Source organism: Channa argus, chromosome 6, assembly GCF_033026475.1.
Source record: "Channa argus isolate prfri chromosome 6, Channa argus male v1.0, whole genome shotgun sequence".
NCBI lineage: Eukaryota > Metazoa > Chordata > Actinopteri > Anabantiformes > Channidae > Channa > Channa argus.
In genome coordinates, this window is record NC_090202.1 from 26,630,655 (window position 1) to 26,655,456 (window position 24,802).

At 41.6% G+C, this 24,802-nt stretch overlaps 1 protein-coding gene across 8 annotated transcripts in view; it reads left to right on the top strand.

The window, feature by feature from the left end:
• Positions 1 to 24,802, top strand: part of slc8a2b (solute carrier family 8 member 2b) — a 129,479-nt gene that overhangs the window by 71,835 nt on the left and 32,842 nt on the right. For all 8 annotated transcript variants that reach the window (XM_067506860.1, XM_067506854.1, XM_067506852.1 and 5 more), the window contains one exon: positions 22,891 to 23,418. In XM_067506860.1, coding sequence (XP_067362961.1) covers positions 23,020 to 23,418 — 399 coding nt within the window. In that variant the 5' untranslated portion in view covers positions 22,891 to 23,019. The remainder of the gene's footprint in view (positions 1 to 22,890; positions 23,419 to 24,802) is intronic.

Sequence of the window (24,802 nt, forward strand, 5' to 3'; positions counted from 1 at the left end):
GCGGTGCTTAACATGTATTACGCTGGTGCAGACTTGGTGCCGGCTTGTCCCTCTCATGGTTTACTTTACATTTGAATAACAGAGACAACCTCTGGGTTACCAAAAAAAAAAAAAATCTACATATTGCACCATATTACTACATATCACCTTTCTAAATATGGAAAGTTTTGATAACACTAACTCCCAAGAATCGCCAGAATATTCATAGACACTTTACAAAACTACTTTTTGATCCACTTCTCAGGTAGTTCATCATTAATTATCTTGGAAATGTGTGTGTGGGGTAAAATTCTCAGTATTTTATTGACTTTATACTTGGTTTAACAATAATCACAAGTGAACAGTACTAAAAAATCATGAAATCTGTTTGCTACTTGATTGACTGGCAGCTTTTAGCAGTAGTGATGCAGCAATGACGAGACGCGGGTGTGAAACAAAGTGCAGAGTCTTAGCAGGAAAAAATGTTATGATTAGGACTTTGACTGTTTTATGGACATTTGACATTTGATTTGATTTGTCCATCTAAATGTAGGCTTTGTAAATTGCAAATTTACAGCTGACCAATGAAAGTACCTGAAAATATAATAATGTTTTTGTCCCTGATGATTTGGGAAATACAGTCAGAAGTGTAGTGAGTCAAAAAACATTTTGGGTTTTGGACAGATTTTTGTTGATGATAACATTAGGTTCTCTTAAATGCAGGGTTTGTACAGGGGCTGGAAAGTGCTTGAATTCTTTTTATGTTGTGTGTTCAAGGTCTGAAATGTGCTTGAAAATGCTTGAAACAGTAATTGTATTTCACAGTGAATAGCAGTGTGATGGGTGGTCAGTTAACTTAGTAGGTGGAGAAATGATGTGATTGGCCGGTTTGTTTTGGTGTGTGCCCCCCCCCAATTTTGAACTAACATTGGTCCACACAAACATTAAAATATATGCATGCACACACACACACACACACACACACACACACTGAACATGAAAACCAGTTAAAAGAGGAGAAATTTGCATATGCATGAACAACACACATATGTTCATGAATTATTGTCACTTTTCCCACGTGTGCACACACACAAGTTCTAAATACATAAGTAGTACAAAGACACACACACACACACACACACACACACACACACACTCAGTAATGATTCCATAACGGTGCCCATTCATCACCACTTTGCTGTGTTGCTGTGGGTTACAGCTAATGAGCCATTACAGTTGCTGTTACCCAGAATACTTTGCTTTAGCCTTTCAAGCCCTCAGCTGTGGTCATTGGGCAACACGTACATGTGACTCTGTGTGTACATGTGACTCTGTGTGTGTGTGTGTGTGTGTGTGTGTGTGTGTGTGTGTGTGTGTGTGTGTGTGTGTGTGTGTGTGTGTGTGTGTGTATTTTATTCTGGGTGTATGCTAATCTGGTTCTTTTCTCCCTGAGCTGGCTGATGGAGCTCATGTCAAGTTGTCAGGAATCTAGAGGGGAAACTGCACCAGTTTCCCCAATTACGGTCTTCTCATGGACCACCACCTCAACACACACACGCGTCCTGTGCATCCTGCAGCTCAGTCCTGACACTCTTATTATATCTCCAATTTTTCTCCGTCTTTCTCTTTTTACACTCGCTTTACTGCCTTCCAGTTATCTGCACTCCTCCCTGTTATACTCTCGCTTGTTCCTTCATTATTCCCATCTTTTCCTCCTCTGTACACTTTCTCCTCTTGCTTCCTCGTTCTTCAGCTCCCCCAAACTGTCTCGTCTTCCCCTGTCAGAGCTGCAGTTTATTAGGATGCATACTGTATGTATGTATGTCTGCATGTATGAATGGCTGTTTGGCCAGTAGCCATGCTTTAGCCATCAGCTGGCCTGTGTGTGCACAGGCTGGGGTGTGTCAGCCAAGTGGTTCTCATCAGCCAGATGTGGCAAAGACGGATGTTTTAATAGTTACAGATAGACAAAGCACGACTAACAGAGTCTAGTGTGAGAGAGAGAGAGAGAGAGAGCGAGAGTGTGTGTAATTGATGAGGTTCAGGAGTTTAAGAGGTGACCTTCCAGTAATGGAGAGCACATGAAAAGGACATATTACCATATTTTAGAAAGTGAAATATTGAGGGAGGTTAATAATGAAAAACCTCTGTAGGTGACGCTGTGGCCTTGGTGCTGCCACTCTTGACATGTTTTAGATTGAGTCTTAAAGTCTTAAATTGGGGATTGATTTTTAAGTTTGGTCTGAATGTTGCATCTTATGATGTCCGTCACCGTCACTGGATCCTGAAGACTCCAGCCAATCACCTTCTCAACGGAGTGGACAATGAGCTGCAGCTTGGCCGTTTCCCTGGCTGCAGCAAACCAAACTGTGATGGAGGAAGCGAAAGGATTCGACAGAGGTCACTGGACTGCCACAGAGGAGGACTGGGTCCTTCTCGAAAGCCACTGTCATCTCCACTGTCTTGGGAGCACTGAGCTCCATGTTGTTCTTGCTGCACCATGACACAAGATGGTTGTGTCACTCCATCAGAGATGAGGCTGATGAGGGTGGTGTCTTCTGCAAACTTCAGAAGCTTGAAAGACGTGCATCTCTTGGTATACAGGGAGAATAACAGAGGAGAAAGGACACAGCCATGTGCGAGTGCTAATGGTCCAGGAGTCCCTGATCCTTTTTTGGGGCTGGTACGATGGCTGAGGTCTTAAATCAGGCTGGCACATGACTGCTCTCCAGTGAGGTGTTTAAAACCCCTGGGAACACCGGAGACTGAACAAAGGCGGAGCAGTTGGCTGTGAAGTACTGTTCCATTCTCTGGTAAAATCTACACCTCTCTCTATTTGTCTTTGTCCACACTTCTGAATGCAGCCTCTTTTTCTAACCTCAGCTGTCTGAGATTTACAGCTAATATCATGGTTTGTCACTGTTATAACTCGTCATGGTGTCTGACGGAATGACGCTGTCCTCACAGAAGTTAATGTAGGACATTCTAGTGTCCGTGTACTCGTCCAGACTGTTAGTGACAGATTTAAAAACATCCCAAATCGTAGAGTCCAAACACTCCTGAAGTTCCCCCACAGCCTCACTGGTCCACTTCTTTGAAGTCCTCGCAGCAGTTTTAATTTCTGCCTGTAAGATGGAATCAGATGCACCATGATGTGGTCAGACTGGCCCAGTGCAGCACGAGGGATCGTGGGAGACACTCAGATCACACAGCCATGTTTCCCTGAAGCACAAAATGTAGGACGTACAAAAGTCTGTTTTTGTTCAGCAGCAGGTTCAGCTCGTCCATTTTGTATCAAAGTGAGCGCACGTTAGAGGGGAGCATCCTGCGGTGCGTAATCCTGAACTGAACTCTGAACAGTGGTAACAATATACTCTTGATTGGATTAGTTTTCTTCCTAATCCATTCAGATGTCTGAGTGAGGTTAATGTTCTTTTTATGGTTAAGCAGAGTTTTGCATTTTGTTCGATTGTGCATGTGAGTTTGTTTTAACATTAAAGCTGCAGTATGATTGTCAGCATTAGTTTTTAAACGTGGACCCAAGAGCAACAAGGCGAGAGGGAATCGGTGAGAAGATTTAGCTTTATTATGATGATAAACAAGACAGCGAAAAGACAACTAATAACTAAAACTAAACTCGCTCCTTTAATGGAGGACAAACAGACACAAACTCGAAGGGAATGCTGTCTCGAAAACCAGACACTAGGAAATTAACGAGGGCGGAATGGGAGATAAACAAGGAAGGAATAGGAGGTAACTAAAAACTAGAGATACTGACACCAACAACCAAACCGTTAAATAAAAACACAGCAACCTAAACAGTAACCAGGGGATTGGATACCAAAAATAAACCAAACGAGAACTGAACACTGGAAAACTAGACATTCGTGAAATCATCAACTAAACCAGAGTACAATAGAAACAAGTCGAATCCTCACCCGACAAAACCCACACACAGGAAAAGACTGACACAAAAAACCAAAAATCAAACCTCGAAACCAAGAAACTGGGTGATGAGTCCAAAAACCTTGAGTTGGGTAAACTAGGAGGCAGCGTGTTGCGTGGAGGGGAGAGCCGGGTTTAAAAAGGGCAGGGGAAACAGGGGGAAACAGTTGAGAGTGTTGATGAGAGGTAAGCTGGAGAAATAAACTGCGGACAGGAAGTGGAGAAAAAGGGGAACAAAATAAAAGTCCAGGGCAGGAAGTTTATGTCAGGCTGTCAGATCATGAGAATGCAGTAAAAAAAAAACTGAAATCTGGGATTTAAGTAACACAAAGTAAAAATTGAATGCCTATAAAAGCATTTCCAGCCTTCTGAGTGACTTTCACTTGTCAAGGAATTTCTGCACATTGTGGTATTTCTACTATTTATAAAAGGTCCCAGCACTTCTTCCACCCCTCCCCTTACTTCATATTTGTAGTGCTTCAAGCTAAATGCAACCATGCAGCAAATGCAGCAAATCAATGCTAAAGGCTGTTGGTTCAAATAAGCGATCAGGTCTGAGAAATGAGGGCGAGCATTAAAGAAAACAAATTCTACCAGTGATTCAGTGACCTTTGTTAAACCTTTAGCGATGTTCATGGTGGGCAGCTATAAAAATAAAACTCAGGAACGGCGATCGACCATGAGCGGGATATAATCCCTGGCTGAATGAAAACACACTGACAACTTGTTTTCTGTCTGTAATAGAGAGCAGGAGCCACAGCACATTTTATTTCGGTTAAAATCCGGATTCCTTCCTCTCAGTGAAATCGGTTTTTGTTGGAAGTTTAATCTGTTTATCCAGCAGTAAATTATTCATGTTTGCTTTTCTCCTCACAGAACCTGTGTTAAAGCTCCAAACAAAAATGTCTCTTTTAATACTGTGCAGAATGAGCGGAGGAGAGTTACCAGAGTCTGACTGCAGGGCTAAATACTAAAACATAAAATAAAGGGTTCACTGTGATTTAAAAAGACCAATTCTGTCGCCAACGCCATCCTTAAAACCTCTTGCTGGCAGATTTTCTTCGACAAACTCCTCTCTTCCATCCTGTTGTTCCAGCAGAAGTGGCTTGACATGACTTTCATTGCCTCATTCATATTTTGCATATCACAGTGCATTAACTCGGGAGAAGAAAAGGCTGTTAATTATATTATAAGAGCTGTCTTTACTACTATTATTGCTCCTGATCAGTCCCTAATCACTGTAAACATTGTGGAACACATGGTTAAGCTAAAAAGCAAACATACACATAAGCCAGACAAGAGCTGCAAAGCCGGCTGAATAACTCCCTCTGTGAAATAAAATGGTCTTATACTTATGGAGGTGAGTAGGTAATGACTGGATAGATGGAGTAAAAGGAGCTGCAGAGGTAAATTTAATAAGTCTTGTGATGTGTGTTGCGTATAGACTTGTGTTAAAATGCAGACTGGCTCAATTTACACTTCATTTCCAAGATATGTCGTGGAGAAATGCATCGCTCATTATGCATGAGTGCATCTCATCTGCTTTAAATACGTCTCTAACACCTTTTTGATGTAAGATTATCGGATTGGCTGAACATGTGCAGTGACTACAAATACAATAGAGGTATAATGTGTTTATGCAACCAGTTAATATTTTTATTTAATAGACATGAATTCTTGGCCTCAGCTAGCAATGACATAAACCGTCCGGTGATGATGTAACAGTGATGAAATGATTAAAAACAATGGAAATCAAATTTTTTTTTTTTTTTTTTTTTTACTCAATACCAAAAGAAAAACATGTTTGTTTGATTGCTTCATTTTTTTAAAAACATAACCAGAAAATAGGCTTTTATCCGCTGAAAGACTGACAAGTGCAGACTCGAGTGCAGCTGTAATTCCCTGAATGAGGAGCTATTTGGAGCAGGCTGAGGACAACAGTGAGGAACCATGTACAACAGAAAAACACTCTGAATTCTCAGTTTCTTCATCCATGTAATTTCTGTTCTCCCCTATTTAACCTCAATTTATACATTGTTTGGTTTCACAGTACTTTGTAGCCAGTCAGCCGATGCTTCTATTGTATCTGAAGGTGCATGTTGTGCAGTGAAAGTAGCTGTACTACGTGCTGCAGTCCCTGGATGACCTTCTCAGGTGGAACAGTACACTCAGTATTCAGCATTTCCTAACCTGACATATGATACGGTTGGACTCCTCAAGTTAATTAGGATTTGCTTCTGTACCAAATCTGGCAAAATCCTGTTTTATGTTTGTCCGTAATGGATGTGCTTGGTTTTAAAACAAGCATAGCAGGGGTCCTTGAAGACCAGCAACCATGTATCATTGTAGCACTGTGGACAGTTGTCTGATTAGCAATTTAAGACACTTTTTGGGTCAGTGGATTTGAACATGACATTCTCCCTCTCTGTGTCTTTTTGCTCTTGTCAACTGACACTAATGGCGTTCTTCTCCCAGAGAACAGGACTCAGCAGGCATGAAGGGAACAATTGCTGAGAGACCGTTTGCTTCCTTCTTTAGGCTCAGTTTATCCTAATGAGGGTCTGAGCATGTGAGAGGGCGTGGGAGAGTTGGAAACTGTGTGGTTGTTCAGTCAACCCCCGTTTGACATTTATGCTTCATGTGCAATTTGGTCCCAGTGAACAGTGACATCAGGAGATCAGAAGACTGCACTGTACTGGGGTTTTATATTTGATGCTACATGTAGTGTCGCAAAGTATGACAATAACAGTAGGAACGTGTTTGTACTTTGGAAAATCAGTATTTAGATTCTGATTCATTAAATGTCACTAACAAAATGTCTTATGCACAAAATAGCTCCCAGAACAACAAGTCACAGGTCAAGCTGTTTGTCAGTGACAAAGTTCCACACATGGCCAACTGCTGTTGTAGTTCAGTAAGAATTGGAGACAGGACACATTCCTGGGGAGGGACTGTATTGATCCTGTCGCTCAAATATCTGAAATCAAACTGTTTCACAGCAAGTAAAGGTGGCTGGATGGTTTTGAATGTTGACGGAAAATCGATGATTAAAAGCCCCATGAGGAGCCTCTGCCCACTAAAGTAATAATAAAAGTGTGGGGGTCACTCAACAGCTCTGTCCACCATAAGCCCCTTTCAGACATGCACTGGAACTCTGACATTATCCTGGCTTTGTCACAAATACATGTGTGATGCTGCTGACGTTATACAGACTACGTCCTTTGAGCCCCTAGTGCCATGTCCGTATTATGTGCATGAGCCCGAGCATGTAGCCCTCTGCTGTGTCCTGAATCTGTCCTAAAGGACGATCAAAAGCGATCAAGTCAGCACGTTAGGTTTCTACCGCTTGGGGGACACGTGGGGACGCTTCTCCCACTGTGACCAACATGTCTGAAAGGCCACTCAGGCTCGATAGGCAAACCAAAGGGAAACTGGTCTCTCATTTAACTGGTGTCTCAAAGGAGGAGAGAGCAGCAGCTCGTTCTTCACTTTGTGAATCTTACTCAGTGCTAGAGGAAAAATCTGAGCACATTTTCAGAAACCCTCAATTATCTGTAAGTGCTTATTTTGTGTAGGGTCGGGAGGGTGGTGGGGGGGGTCTGTCCCAGCTGTGATAGGACGAGAGGTGGGGTCCACTCTGGACAGGTCACCAGTTCATCAGGGCAAACACAGAGAGACATACACAGATAGAAGACAACACTCCACACCCACATTAACACCTGCAGGCAATTTAGGGTCAGCAATTAAACTATTATTTTCCATGTTCTGCAAGTTTTTTCTGCTCTTAGCCGACTTTACAAACGCCACCATAACTTCATAAAGCATTAATAATGTGGATTAATCTACAAACGACGCATAGCTGTTGTTTTGTCCTATTGATGCAGCTTACATCAGCTTGTTGAAGATACTTTTGCAGACTTGAGCTGCAGCTGCCAGTCAAATGTATTTTATTTTATTTAAAGACTAAGCTGCTGCATTTGAAAGAAGCTGCCTTAACTTTGTCCTTGAGGAGGTTATTTTATATCAAAGGGCTAAAGCGGTGCAGCTGGGCCCTGGTTAAAGCTAACGAGTAGTAAACAGGCTGTTTTTTTTGTTTCTTCTCAGCATCAATAAAACACACTTCTACAATTAAACAGTTTTAAATGTCACTAATAAGCTGAATAGTAAATTGAAACTGTCTCACAATTTTGCCTCCATTTGAGGGGAATTGATGAGCAAAGCACAGCCGCTCTGCGAAATGGGATTTGTGTCAACACCATCAAAACTTAATCATTCCAAAAGTTCACAAACCACATCCATTAAGTCTGGAACATTAACATGTCGACCAGATGGCTGAAAATCTTGCAGCTGTTAAAACCTCACTATCAAATAGTTTTGTTTTATTTTTTACAATGAGTAACCATCTAAAACACAGGCTCTACCTGCAGGTATCTTTACACCAAGTGAAGCTGTTAGGACAGTTACTCATGAACATACATTAGATTACTGTAACACAAAAGTCAGCTGGACACAAAATTGTGGTTTGTTTAATACATTTGTATATGACCTTAACCTTCGGTGAGAGACATTAAACTTCCCTTTGCTTTGCTAAGATATTTGAGTGGGAGTTTGGCTGAGTTTACATCGGCAGGCAATTTTAACTCCACCTCCACCTGCTCTGAGCTGCCGGACCTGCTCTGATTCCTCTGGATGCTGTAGATGTTTTTATTTCTCCGTTTTATTTGCCAAAAACATTTTTATGAGTAATATTTTGGGTTCTCAGGAGCAATGGCCAACATGCAATAAATATCATCATTTAGAAATCCTGCCCTTTACTCACAGTGCCCATGTTTGCGTTCATTACCAGGCCGCTGTACGGGATCGGACTTTGTAAAAAGCTGCTGTCTTGGTAAATCAGACAATAAATGAGGTGGAGAAGAGTTTTAAGTGTGCTGTTAGTCTGCATCACTTGATTTTTATTACTATTAGACCTTATTAGACATCTTTACTGGTTCAAGTAGAAAACCAGCCTGATCACCCACCTAAGTCTTATTCTATCTCCATCTGTCAAAGTCCTCCTGAATACGACATAAAAAATGTCCTTTGGTTTTAACTTCAGTCCACGTTGACACTGTGAGTCAAACAATAGACAGGTTTCCATACACAGAACCAAATATACGCATGTCTGCTTCATAAAGAAACAACTCGGCTCTTTAGCCACAGTGGAAACTGGAACAACTACACGATGAATTCACATGTTCTTCCATATTAAAGATTGACCTTGGCTGTTGTTGGTCTCATCACTTCCACACTTTATTGACTGTCTGTAATGCAGGATTCCAGTTTATTGGTGCACTCAGCAAAAGTTCTGTGTGAAAGCTTTTGCTGAACGACTGGAACAAATAAGTGTTTTAGCAGCACGGTCCTTAATGTGGTCTTCATTATCCTCAAAGTATATAAGTCTGAAACATCTAGCACTTCTCTCTTCTCTCTGAGGATTTTTAGTTAATAATCGTCTTCATGGCCAAAGATGCAGCATTTTGTTTGCGTGTGTGTGTGTGTGTGTTGAGATCCTGCTGGTTACACAGATGTCTTCATTTGTGTTTTTGCCAGTCACTGATGACATCATCTCCTGAGAGGGCACCTCACCCAGCTACAAACATGCACACACACACACACACCAACCCTGTCTGCTACAAATGACATTCCTATACAGCTGAACTGCAACAGCGAATATATTTGTGGGATTAACCTCAGACAGTGTTGTTTTTGATTGACTGGAGCTCTTAATGTGCTAACAACCATAGGGTCACACGCATGTGGTCGGCGTTAACTACGTGTACAAAAGAAAAACCTTTCACACCATCAGTCCAATTTGAACTCGAATCCCAATGTACATGTAAATTTTAATACATTTGCAAAGATTTTAAACACACTTATTTCAGGTTGTCATTATGGGGTAATGTTTGTATGAATTTGATCCATTTTGAAATAGGGCTGTAAAATAACAAAACCTGGAAAAGGTTAAGCACTGTGTCAAAACAACACCGGCCATTTGTCCAGCAGAAACAGAGCCGGCTCACCAGGCTCAGTGTCTGTGGCTGTAACATTCTGCAGTCCTGGTTCTGTCTCTCTGTGGCTGTCTTGTTTCAAGGACCTTCTTTTTCTCACTTGCTGTTCTTCTGACCCTCACTTTGCTTGTTTATATGTGTGGGCTGTCAGAATCAATGAAATAGGGTCTTTTTCTGTCATCCCTTCCTCTCTCACTAGCATAGTGGATAGAAAAACCCAACAGTTCTATTCAGCACACACACTGGACACACACCTGATGTGGGTTTTTCACCTGACCATCCACCTGTAATGTTGCTCACGTCAGAGGCTCCTGTGCAGTAACAAACATCCCATTCAGAAAGACGGGCAGGTTTAGAGAGGTGTGTGTGCTCTTCATCAAACCTGAATATGTTTCTTCAGTAAATAGAGAAGAAAGGAATGAGAGGAGAAGTGTGTTGAATTTGATATATTAGAAACATGTTTTATACCCTAAAGATAGACTCTGTCACAGGGTTAAGTGCACGACACCTTTCAGGAGGCAGAAGGACAGATGTCTCTGAACCTGTGCCAGTTCACCCAAATCTAACTTCATGGATTCTGAAAAAAAATCCACAGCAGACATATTACTAACACATACAGGTGCAAACTGGGCTGTGGTTATTTTCATCCCTTCTACGTCAATCCATCAATAGCATTGGAGACCGCTGGGTTTCACTGCTGATGTCCTCTTGATAAACGCCTTATAATCACCATCATCAGAACGTTCAGCAAGGAAAGCTTTTCACTGAACGTCCACCAAGTGACTTCAGCTGATATTACTGAGGCGTCTGAAAGGGGATAATAACTCATCACATTTTTTTTTTTTAACGTGGTAAATGGGAAGAGAAAGTGGTCACAGAGGGAAGATGTTCTGTGTGAGAAGCAAGATGCTGCCCTCATGCAATTCATTTTAGTGACTCAAGGAAATATCAAAAAAGGCAGCTGTAGAACAGAACATAATGGAGGCAGCACTGCTACTGCTGACGGTCATAAATGATCAGAACACAGCTTTAGTTTTTAATGAACAAACTAAAACCTCTTCTGCCACATGAATGCGAATGCTAAATTAATGAACCACCTCGCAATACCAATGTACTCCCTGACTGACATTATACTCCTCTGTTCTCTCTAGAAAAACTTGAATGAAAAAGGGACGTTGAACGATGCGGCGTTATTTCAATCCATATTTAATAAGCCACTTTTTAGTTGTTCATTTTTGATCAATTGAGTTGCTCTTCACACATGTAACACACAGCGGGAGATGGTTCGAGTCAGAATCGTTCTCACAGGAGAAACTCCACTTGATTTCAGTGAGGTGTCAGCACATGCAGGAAGCCAAATTACCTGATCTGAAAAGTTTAGGGATCCTGCATTTGCCTTTGGAAATCAACTTTAATTCAGTTCCAGACGAAAGTGTCTCCAGAGTGATGTGGGTGAGGTGGAAAATGGTAAGTAGGTATATGTGAATGTCTGCATTCACTGGGATAAAAATAGTCACAGCATGAACATAAATAGCCAGAAATGGCAGGGAATTTGCTGCAGAATGTCACATTTATGTAGACAAAAAAAAAAAGGTTGACCCCAAACGATCGTGTCCTTCTTGTCACACATTTGAGTGCAGCTACTAACTCTTATCTGAGGATTCAAGCTTTAAACAGTTTTCATGGAGACTGCCAGTTGCTAAGAGACGAAACAAATAGTCCTTCACAAAACAAGATGGGAAGGGGAGGGTTGGATGAGGAGAGGGAGCGGGAGGTCATGAGGTGAGCTGTTTGTTCGCCAACTGAAGGACAATTTTCCTGCTGTGTTATGGTGTTTTTGTCTTCTATTAGCCACTCAGACATGGCAAATCTGTGATTTGTAAGTTTGCATGAGAACTTCTGTATGACAGTAAAATGACCTCCTGCCAACTGAAGGACAGTTTCACTGACAAACTGCAGCCACTTTACAGAGTTGAGACGTCTGTGTTTGTGTGGCACAGGAAAATGAACATTTAGACAGAGTGTGATGGCTGAAAGAGGACAGAAATAGACCGAGAAAAACACAAGAGACCGAAAAGCTTCTCGCTTCCAAAGTGCTTTCCTGCCATGACTAATGCTGTCTGCTTTTAAAAGACCAGAAACAAGACTGTTGACCATTTTCCAAGTACCCCAGAGTCATCCTTGAGTTGCTGCTCTTTGAGGTTTCGCCAAATGCTTCCCAACTTTCAGCTTTTAACCCTTGTTAACCCCGCAGACCTGCGCAGGTTCCATGTCACCTGGTTTGTGGTTTTTTCACTCACAGGATCTTGTACAGCACATTGCTTTTACAGTCGACACAACCCCACAAATCACCAGTGGTCATTTGTTGAGATGTTCAGTCAAGGAAAACTACGACCAACTGTTTTTTTTATTAACACCAGTTTTCAGTGGCAAAGATGAAACTATCCGCAAATAAAAAGCCACCTTTGAAAAGGAGAGATGCTGTACAATAAAATGTATTTCATCAACAAATAAAACTTAATGTCATGAACATGTTTTTGTGGACTAAAACTGAGAGTTCCAATTAGTAAAGTCTGACTAAAACTAATTAACATTTCAGTTAAAGGAAAGTTGACATGATAAATTGCATCAGCTCAAAGTAATTACTGTTCATTACAGAAGAGTGTGATGAAACTTTTTTTATCTTGTCTAGATTATGAATTTTTCCTGTCATCAGGCAAAACATACTTGGGGAACAGAACCACTGGCTGCAAGTGGACTTTTTTGATTTGCTTTTAACTTTCGGTAGATTGAGTGGAGATTGTGTCGAGAAACAGTCAGATGATCACTGTCCCTCTTCATCTTTCAAGCAGATCAGTAGATGAAGCTAATAAACTTAAATGGTTCAGCTCCTGATGATCCAGTACAAGATGTAGCCTGTAGAAAACAGGGTTGTAAAGTCACTCTGCTGCAGTTTAATGAATCAGATTAATTGAATTAACACATATTTGAGACTGTTGGTCTCCTGTTCAGATTATAGCTACAGGCTGGGAAAATTAATTAAACTGCCACTCAACACAAGTGTTTCTGCCTTCTCAGCAAAAAAAGGAAAAAAAGGCAGATTTCACATCTTTGAGTTTAGTTACTTATAACTACAGGTCCATGCAAATGTTGAAAGCCGTTCATTTGTTTAGGCCCGAGAAATGAAGTTTAATAAAATGCTATTGGTGTGGTCAGATCACAACTTTCTTCCAAGGAGTCATTTCAGGTATCTCAGTCACTGTCAGGTACCTCAAACGCCCCACACTGTGTATCACGACATGTTGCACACGTGCGTTGGATTGTCATACTTTATGCATGATTGTCTGCGGGATATTTATGCTCTGTTTATTTGCAAACAGCTTGTTGAAATCTCCAGCTGATGCTCTTCCACTGGAGCACCCGGTTCAAACTTCCATGACAGCAAGCGTGCGTGGAAGATACTGGAATAAGTCTTGAAATCCTCAATTGCTCCGTAGCTTGTTTCTTGTTTGAGGATTAGTTGACACCACAGTGTTAAATAGAGCAGCCCCTCTTCCCCGGAATCCTAAAGCTAGAGATTTGATCATTTACGACATGGTTGGCGCGGTAGGAACATCTCCAGCCCCTGAGAGCAGACTAAACACTGAAGAAAAATCAAAGACATTGTTTCACTTTTGCACTGACTTCTTCTACCTTTGCCCTGTTTTTTTGGGGGGGGGGGGGGATTTCACACAAAGCAAGAAAGCCTCAGTATGAGGTTAAAGCTAAGTGCGTTTGTTGCCGTAGTAACCTGGATGGTAAAGACCTCAGCTGGCCGGTCGGGTTCAGCACAGATTACTTATTGATATTAAGCATTGATTTGTTCTTTTTTCTGTGTGATTTGCTCGGCAGAGAAGAGAGGGAGGTACTGAGCAGCTTTTAATGAATAAACGAAAAAAGTGTGTGTGATTTCTCACTTATGTGTGAGTGGAATATCACTGTATTGTTTACGTGTCTAACAGTATTCAGGTAAATTTAAACCTGACATGTTAAATTTGCCTTTAAATCCCTAATATGCATAAAATACTGACAGTTGCTGCTTGGTTTGTAGCGACAGAAGCAGCAGCAGCAGTCAAATGCAAATGAATGGCTTGGTGTGAAAATGTTGGAACTATAAATAAGGACAGAATGAAGCTGCACACTGCTAATCTGGAGACACGTCATTCCTGACTCCTGCTTGGTTTTTAAATGCGTTTGTACTATTATTTGCCAAATGTGGTACAAGGTAATGTGTATCTTCAGTTTACTTAATGCTTGGAGGTAAAAAGCAGCGATATATAGATGCCCATGTGTGATTTCCCCACCGGACTAATAGATTTACTTTCAGCACCACTAGTGTTTAATGACAAATGTTGCCAGTAGGTTGATTCAGCTGTCGATAACGAGCAGTAAATGTTCCCCAAGTGGTTCTTTGCCCATGATACAAATAGCTGGTCACTCCCCCTACAGCCTGTAGTCCTGTCTATGTAGACGCCCAAGGCCTGAACTGGACAATGCATATGTAACCGCTAATGCTCCTCTGAGAAAAATGGCTAACGTCATTCCCACAAGAGAACTTTGTGCATGCTGGATGTACTGAGAGGGCATGAATGTCACCCACCTGAGAGCCAGACACCATTTTCAAATCCACCTGCTCCACTGGTCCAAAAGGTGGAACTGACAGGGCCTTTAGCACAACAAGAAGGTCCCGTGAGAGGGTCAGCTGTCTGGAAACGGGGAACTTACGCTGTACACCCCTCATGAAATGGCCAAACAGGGGATGCTGTCCCACACTCTTCCCCTCCAGAATGACATGGCAAACAGAAAAAGCTGCATCTTAACGGTGCACAACATGTACTGCAGGGAAGTCAAAGGAAAAGTGGGCCACATTTGTAGACTAGATTTAAAGGAGCCTTAGAAATGACTATTGGAGAAAAGTCTCTAAGCACATTTACTCAATAGTTTATTAATGTTTGCCTTTAACATTTGCTTTTGCAACAGGTTGATTTTTGAACCGTGCACAGTGCAACACAAAACCACCACAACGGTGGCTGGTCAGCTTTGGTCTCTTTGTTTTCCCTCCCTTGACCCATCACTCGTCTTTCTGTTTCTGCGGCAGGCAACACTGAGACATTGTCCCTGTTGTTGTACAGCCAGCTGGTCAATCTGTCAGCCTGCGATATATGTGCCAGCTACACCAGCGAGCCTCAGGGAGACACATAACAAAACCCACAGCTTAGGCACTTTGTGTGTAGCAGGAGCATTTTCTAGACGAGTGCTGGTGTCCTCAGCTCCTGTTGGTGCTACAGATGATGCACGCGTCACTGTTTTAAGTCTTCTTTCTTCCCATCGCCACTAAAAGCTTTTAATAGAAACAGATCTATCAGTGTCACCAATCATTGTTTAATGAATTGTTTAAAAGACCTTCAGATAAGTGGACAGTTACAGATAGTGGTCTACGGTGGCATTTACCTCACCAGGCATTTTGGGGTTGGGGGAGATCAGATACAGAGTGACTGGATATGAGCAGAGTAGACGGAGAAGAGGAAGCTGAAAATCCTCAGAAACACATCCACAGCTATGGCTGTTTTCACACATACACTGCAACCCTGAACTTCTCTAGACATTACCCAGAGGAGCTGAGCTCTGCCAGCTTCTTAGAACGAAGTCTGTGTACTGTCTCACTTAGGCCACTGAGGTCACTCAGAGTTCAACAGTGTTAAGTAGGGCAGTGTGAAAAATGCCAATATTGAAAAATGAAGATTAAGACCTCCTGTCCTCTGCAGTGATTTCAGCTGTCTTCCTATGAGACGCATGCGCTTTGCTAGTCAATAAGCTGCAAGTGAAGACAACAAAAATAAAGCCAAAGGTTAAATGAAGATGTAAGACATCCCAGATCTCTGTTTGTCTTTGCATGTGGTTATTACATGAAAGGAACGTAAATCTATTACTGTGTGAAGGTGTGCTGGTGCATTCAGGGACCGTACAGAGTGTAGGTGGCCCGTGTTATGAAAGCTTATAGTTTGTTTTAAAAGTTTATGTCCACAGAAACTATCAATGAAAATAACGGATTTTCTGGAACAATGAAAAAAAAGCGATGAAGAACATTTTTTTTTGTTATATTGCTCCGCCCAGTTTTCCAAATTGTTAATGATTGTGGAAAAAAGGTCAGGCGTTAACTGTGGATACGAAAAATTGTTACGCTGCTACTAGAGAGAGAAATGATTTTACATGGAAAGATACTGAATTTCAGATCTAAACAAATGTATTCATAACTCATAAGGAAACTGCTTTGTAGCTGCTCTCTGCTCCATGAGGAAAAAAACACCAAGAGCAAAAAAGCATCAACTTCTGTTAATATCAAAGGAAATGTAAGATACTGTAAATGAAACAAGGCTTAGAATAAAAAAGCTGTGGTTTGCAGAATGAATGTGATCAGAGACTTGTGATAAACTGTCTTAATGATAAATAGGACAGGAAAACATGTAAACATGTGAGAATGTGGAAAATGTGAGTTCACTGAAACAAAAATCTAACTTTGACTTTACACAAGATGCAAATTCCAGTCGTCAGTTTCTCTGCCACAACACAGTGTAGTACTCAAGGTGAAGTAGTAATATTACAGTGTAGAAATACTGCACTTTTTGTGGCTGTAAGTGCAGCTCTGTCTGCCCCTTTTATCACCCCGCCCCTCTGATAATTGATTGTCCCACCAAACCTCTCCCCTGGTCGCCACGGCAACACACAGAGCCTGTACCGTGAAAGCCGAGTTCATTCGGGGTCTTGCGCGAGTCCTCCTCATCCTCCCATCACGGCACCTCCCTTCCTCCCTCATTATTGCGTTTTATCGCATCCTCCCTTTATCCTGAAGTCCAATCCCACAGCCAGAGGTGCATCTGCTGTCCTGGTCCCTAAACGGGGAACTGTTCTACCGTCTATAAGCCAGACCACTACTCCTGGATCTCCATTTGAGTTTTTCCTTCCGAGTTGATTTTAATATACAGTCTGTACATTTATTTGTTCTATTGTCATTTGTTGTTTTATTACTGTCTTATCTTTTTAGCACTTAACTGTAACCGTGTTCCCACATCCTCCTTCCCATTGTTCCTTTCTGCTCACCTACTTTCATCACACCAATTGCCTCCTCCTCTTCTCATTGGATTCCACCACCTATGCCTCCATAACTTTTTTTTTCCTCCTCCTATTGCATATTTTATCCTTTTATCCTCTTTTACTCGACATGTCATTGCTTCTTCTCTCTTCACTATCGTATCCACCTTTCTCCCAGCGCTTTCATCTTATTCATCATTCTAACCATCCCACGCCTCCTTACTTTTCTATTATGCCCCCATCCACACCTCTATCACTGCTTCTCCACCTCCCTTCCTTTCTTTTATGCATATTAAGTCTTCCTTCCGCTCTTCCCCATAGTTACTCCATTTCACTTCTTTTTCCCCTCATCTGTCTAAAACCTTCATCCCCTTTTTCTGCTCTGCTCTTTTATTTCTCCTCTTTTCAGCTCCTTGTCCATTTCGTCTCCTCCCCATCCTTCTCTTTCTCTAGTTCTCCTTAAACTCTTGTATCATCCATCACTCCCCCCCTGCATTATCAACATTTCACAGAAATAATCTTTTCGGCTGCATTTTGTGTAAACGATTACAAAGTGAAATATGCGCATTTGTAGCGAAATGAGATACAGTAGCTCAGTTTAAAGTGTCCTCTTCTTAGACAGTGTTACTTTTTTCCTGACATTATACTGTAAAACATCTCTCCTGGTTTTACCATCATCTGGCCCAGCCAACCTTATCAGCTAAATTAATAAGCACTTTCAAACTCTATTATTTAAAAGGGAGTAAATGTGGCAGAAGTCGAGGTGATTTAATCACAATGCTGAGAGTCGTGGTGGAGTCCATTAGTCTTGACTCTCATTTCAGCTCATCTTCACTTTGAATCCCTTTACATTTGGGAATTTCTCAGAGCGGAGCTGCAACTCTGTAGCGAAAAGAAAAATGAAACAAGAAGCCGAAGCCGTTAACTAATCAGGGGAGCAGAGGAAATGGAAATATTATACCACCAGCTGTATGCATAACTAATAGAATCACTTTATTCGCATGAACACATTATAAAATAAGCTGTCATCACCAGTGACTCACATTGACAGGTTTCTCTCATGTCCTTGAAAGCCTGGATTGTTCCTGCGTTCCTGGAAAATACATTTGAATTTCTTCTCCTGTTGCTGAGAGCAAACTGTAAAATCTCCACAGCTGCAGCTGAACATTATGTTCAGGGACTAAATGAGGCTATAATGTGGGGCGGACAGCTGCTACTTTGTGAATGCCACACAAACTGTGAGCTTTTGAATGCAGGTTGTTCAGAATAGCAGACCCTAAAAATAAACATCTCAGATAAAATCCGTGTTGTAGCCTCACAACCACAAAAGGTAACATAAGTGATCCTTCACATGCAAGCGTCAGGAACCGTAGCAGGTAAAATGTTATTGACATAGTTATGATAAGTAAAAGGTCATTTCTTCATTTAGGTCCCAAATAGACACATATGAAACTGTCTTTATAGTCCCTCTGTATGTCTAATTCACATTTGATCATTAATTTGATGATAATCAGTGTAATGGTTTTTGATTCAGGCCTGAAATGACTCCGGATGCTTCCAGATGCTCATTTTCCACAGCTGCATACGTTTTTTGAAGGTTAACCTGAGTTTTTAAACAGTTATTGGAGTCAATGTCAGCCAGGTTTAACAAGTTTAAATGTGCGTTTTAAGACGCCTATTTAGACTTTAATCAAGATTTCCCACACTCTTCTACAGTAACAAATAGATCGAAAAACACAATCTGTTGCTGCATTTGCCATTTTTGGTTCCTTTACTTCACCTTCCCCTTAACTGCTGTAAATCTAGCATCATGTTTGCATTATTTGCATGTCTGGCTACATATTTGTTGCAGTAGTGGATCATTTGATAATATGATTGAAAGGAGGCTTTAGGTCAACCCTTCCACAGAGAGGAGCTTATCTCTGAAAGCTGATGTGAAATATATACAGGACATACATTTATATAACCCCACAGTAACTCTAAATAAAAATATAGATTACAATTTATAATATATATAAATTACAATATCTATATTACAATTTAATTGTAATATAGATTACAATTAATCAAATTACCTGCTTCATTTCACACCTTAAAGGCCATGCGACGCATTTTATTGCATTTGTCTTGAATTGACTTTGCTGTTGGTGCTAAAATCATTTCTGTGTTGTGCTGCCTTTCTCCTCTGTGTAAAATGCAGCACTCTAACCTTTTTAGGTTCTGTCAGTCACTTTAATGCCTCCACGCTCGGGACAGTTGCTGCCAGAGGCGTTCGCTTGTCCGTGCATCTGCCTTATTCCGCTTTGAGAGATGTTCTTCAAAATTGGCAGAAGTGTCCAGGTGGATTCAAGGAAAACAAGATGATGATAACATTTAAAATGGTCAAAGAGCAAGTTCAGCCTGACCTCACATCTGCCCCATTGTTGCCGATGCTTTATCTCAGGAAGACCTGAAGGCTGGATGAACAGATGGGAATATGAGTCTGCAAGTCTGTATTTCTAGTTTAATTTTTCTTTTGTCATTGTGCTTCTCTCAGTTTGTCTTTGCATTATCAAGATTCAGTATCATGTAGCCACAGAAGATTAAAACTGTCGGAAATTTCCTTTAACCATGTTAACTTTACTTGCTGCTGAGCTTGTTTTCATACGTTAACGTTAAAATCTGCTTTGTGTACATACTGTTATGTGAGTCCAATTGTATTACATTAGCACCGAGTCACATCATCCTTTGTTTGCTTTACTTGAGCATCTTATGTGATGATTGGAGTCTGATGTGTCCAATAGGACAACAGGAGCCTGGAGCAACTTGTCTGGTGCTTTTTCAGAACAGACAGAACTTCCTGGACACAGGGTGTGCAGCAAATTTCACCCTGAACCCATAATTCTTGTTTCACCCCTGTTGTGTGTTTGCTGGCAGAAGCCAACAGGGAAAATAAACACGTTGTTTAGATTCCAAGGGAAAGCACACAGAGTCTAAAACTCGAGCTCCTCACGCGTGATGTTTGACATGTCAGGATAGTTTGTTATCTGACCTTGGTTTTTGCATAAATTCAGCAGCAGGTTTGTTTGCTGCAGGTTATTTTTAGGTTTATGTGCATTTTGATTTTCAGATTTCACTGTCTGTTGCCAATGGTAAAGTCGAAGTGTTGTCACGTAATGATTGTTGGCTCCAAGTCAAAGCTTATTGCACCGTTAAAGGTTGTCACCTATAAATTATGGCGATAAAAAATTCAATTGTACACGAAAGAAGAAGTTCAGTCCAAAACAAACAAACTGATGAACTGAGGTCAGCAGAGTTGTGTAACATTTTATAACATAAGGTGCTGGCAAATGGATGGATGGAGAGACGGGTAAAGGAAGCGAAAGGCAGAAGATCGCACATGCAGGATTCTGTCCATCTGTCCTGCCTGTGGCTGCACGCTGAGGTTTAAATCTCAATACTTGGCAAACTCACACACACGCACACAAACACACACAGAGTGTTGCAGAAATGCACGAGACCAGGAGCCAAAAAGAGGCAGGGTCTATCGAACTGAGAACATCAGTTGGGTTGTGGGTGTGAAAGGTAAAGAGGAGAGCAACAACAAAGCTCACGCTCCTGGTGGCCGTCGCCCTGGAAACTCGTTCTGTTGTTACACTACCTACATATCTCTTCTTCTAGATATGTCTGTCCTTGAGTCTCTGCTGTCTCTCACTACCATCATCTGCCTTTCTGCTTCTTACAGTCCACTGTCCCTCATGTTTTTCTTTGTCGAGCCTCATTCTAGGTTTTCTCTCCCCAACTCTTTTCTTGTTGTTCCTCTTTTTACCCATGTTCTTTTCTTCTACCTGAATTCGCCTTCTCATTTCACCTGGGTCAAGGTGAAAGTTCTAAGAGGACATTGTGTGACAGAAATCACACACTAGATGGCTGAACAAGCTTCTTAACTCTCCCCACTCTTTTCCTCCTCATCACAGCCTCTTTTATCCATTGTCAAACTTCTATCTTTCTTATAGCCCCCTGCTCTTTTTCGTCTGACCCTGCTGTTTTCTCTTATCTTTTCTCACCTGTAAACTCATGACTCACTCTCATGAACAGAATGTTCCGGGATCTCCACCGAATCACATCATCGGCTGTGAATCACACCCTTCACCAACGTTTTTCCCCAGAATTTCTTTGTTACTGTTAAAAGTATAAATGCATTCATGCACGAGTTTTTCATCTTCTTACTTCATCTTCACGAACACGTTGAGAATCTCAGCTCTTGTGTGGGTAAGGAAAACGTGATGTGACTGCAGCTTCTCTTCATATATCCTAGTGCATTTCTTAACCTCCACATTCTCAATAGCATAGCTGCAAAGTCTGAAACTGATTTCAGTCCGACTGGTTTATAGATTTGGTGAACTCTGAGGTGATATCAAGAGGCCAACAGGCTCCATCCTGCCTGTGACCTGTGTGACCTGCCTGTCACTGTCTGAATTTCTAGGGGAACTAATCCTTTAAAGAGCCTTTGTTTGATTTTCCTCTTGAATGTTGAAAGTTTCAGTTGCTGGCATTCTGCTTCTTCTTCTTTAGGGTTCTGTGAAATATTTACAGGAAAACCTGATCTCCAAAAACTAAACTACAACCACAAGTATCTTTTTTTGGGAGAACATACTTTTGTCTTTTCTAATGACACAATGAGGGTATTCTGACAGGGTGTCATAGTGGTGGAGTGTTTAGTGCTGCTGCAGCCTTCCTGTGTGCAGTTTGCATGTTCTGTTAGCACCTGGCTCCAGCTCCACATTCCTGACCAAGATAATGGATTGATGGTTGTGTAGACAGTTAACCAGCAAGTTGCAGATGCGTCGATACTGAACGTATCAATGAAATGTTTCTAGACAATTTATTTCCACCAAAGTATCTAATGTTGGAGCCCAACACTTTTGTCTGACTATAGTGTAGTTTGGTTTAGACTCTTACAGCAGCTGGTCAAGGTTACAATGATTAAAGAGATTACAGTCAGGATCTTTAATGGAGAAATATTTAAGGGGGATTTCTTTCACCAAGCTTAACTGAAAAATGTAATTTAGTAGAGATATGCTCTATAATTAATTTTAATGTGGTGCTGTTAAAGCTTCTTGTGAAAAACACTCACCTACCTCCGAGATGCCATAGACTTGGACACAGTGTCGGTATTTGACATTAATTCCGAGTTTCATGCTGCAGCTACAGCAGCTTGATTCTTACAAATTGCATATTGTAACTTTAGGCACATGTGGGACTGAACTTAGGTCTGGACTGTTACAGATCTGTGTGCTGTGCATCTACCTACTGCCACAACCACCTACTTTTGACTTTTCTTTATAAGTGTAGCAATGAATCCTTTCTTTAAACTTCACGTACTACGGTCATCTTAAAAAGTGTGTGTTTGCTGTATAGTTGTACAGGAATGTCCTTTTTAGGTGGCAGAGTTACACTTTGTAAAAAAAATACCTCTGTGTGTATTTGTGTGACAACTTTGTGTGGTCATGTCAAGACTGGTCCTAAAACTTTATTTCTTTGTGTTATTTTCTGTTAGTTTCTCTCTTTTTGCTCCTGGAGTGAAGCATCTTCAGGACACAGACTCGTTGTTTCTTTAAGTTCAAAACAGTGTCTCAGCTTCAGTTACCTCAGTCTTCGTTTTTTTTTTTCACTATGTGTGTAATAGCTTCCCCTAAAATAACGGCAAATGAGCTCTAAAGAACAGCTGTGTGTTCAGGGCTGTGAAGGCTCTTTTAAGATCTGTTAGTGTCACAAACTAACTTCCTCTTTCTCTCTCTTCCTGTAGGTGATCTAGTTGCAGCAGCCTCAGCTCAACACAGCATCTCCCCCTCCCACCTCCCTCTTCCTCAGCCTAATCCCATTATCATCTTCCTCACACTTTCCCTCCTGCATCTTGCGGGAACCGCACACCATCATGCCTCTCTTCAGTTGTCCCACCCCTGTCCTGCTCCTCCTCTTCCTCTTCCTCTTCCTCCTCCCACTGCCTCCCTGTCAGCCGGAGTCCCAGCACAGTGAGCCCAGCGCTGACCCTGACCCAGACCCAGAAGCAGTCTCTCCCTCCACGTTTCCTTTCCCTTTCCTGCCTTCCATTTCCTACGATAACAGCACCGGGTCCAGCAGAAGAGATAAGTGTGAAGAGGTGACGGTGTGCAGACCCGGCATCCTGCTGCCCGTCTGGGAACCAAACAAGCCTGGGCTCGGAGAACAGGTGGCCAGAGCTGTGATCTACTTTGCGTTCCTCATGTACATGTTCCTGGGAGTGTCCATCATTGCTGACCGCTTCATGGCATCAATCGAGGTCATAACGTCACAGGTGAGAACAAGTAAATGGAGGAATTTGTGGGTCATGTAGTTAGAATGGAAGCAGTGGAAATACAGTACATACAGTACATACAGTACATACAGTACATACGGTACATACAGTACATACAGTACATACGGTACATACAGTACATACCGTACATACAGTACATACAGTACATACGGTACATACAGTACATACCGTACATACAGTACATACAGTACATACGGTACATACAGTACATACAGTACATACAGTACATACGGTACATACGGTACATACAGTACATACAGTACATACAGTACATACGGTACATACAGTACATACAGTACATACAGTACATACATACTGTTCGTGGATTTACAGGTTCGCTGGATCATTTTGTTGCTGAGCCAGATCCCAGTTCTGTTGGTTCTTCTAAAGTCATGTTTAGCTTGTTGTTCTGGCGACAGATCCACAGTCTGAAAGCTACTTAGCAGCGCGTTTGTTGACAGCTTTAGTCAGTATAAGAAAGAAAACCTCTCAGACTTAAAAGCTGTTGGAACAGGAAGTTCATCCACTGTGCTGTTTTTACCAAAGCAAGCCATTGAAATTGGGGCGACGATAAAGAGATATGTGTGTTTATAAAGATTGTAAAGTTATGTGCGAGCAGAAAGTGGGTCTGAAAAAGTTAACGTGCTATCAACAACAGTCTGATGGCAAACGAGAACTTGGAACTGCTGGTAAAATTTAAAATACACTTTGTATTATATTAAAAAATGAGTCCTAAAGCCCTTAATACCAGCTCTTTAAAAATCCACCTACCGTTTGTTTAATTGTTCATTGAAGTGTGTCTTCCGGGCAGTGAATTAGTCATGAATGATTCATTGCTGCTTGTTATGTTCAAGGGTAGAAAGTGTTTGTTGACCACTGAAGAAGTGAAGCTGTTTGCATCATAATTTCATCATCTCTGTACAACTGGCCTGATCAGTTTCCATAATGGCGGTTAAATAGATTCCCCTCTTCATCCATTTATCCTCTGTAACAGTGCAGACGACCTTCGACTGTTTTGAGAGACGGACAGACAGAGCGGTGTTAATTACCCAGAGGCACAACAGTCGTAAAGTGCTTCTGTTTGAGCCACAGCGGGAATCTCTGGTCTGTCACTTTCCAAATGAACTTTAGTGGAGTTTGCAGACGTTGGTGCAGTGGGTCACAGAAAGATAGAGCTGTTAGTTTGTGTGCGTTGTCCCATGTGGACTATAATGGTGCTGAGGTTGTACAGCTCTAAGTAGAAAAAGACATGAAGTCTCCTGGGAGTTGGTGCGAGGTTTAGAGTGAGGGAGGAGGACGCGGAGATGTGAAGGTCAGCGGGAGGGAGCGGGGAGACAGGAAGATGTTTGGGGACACAAATGTC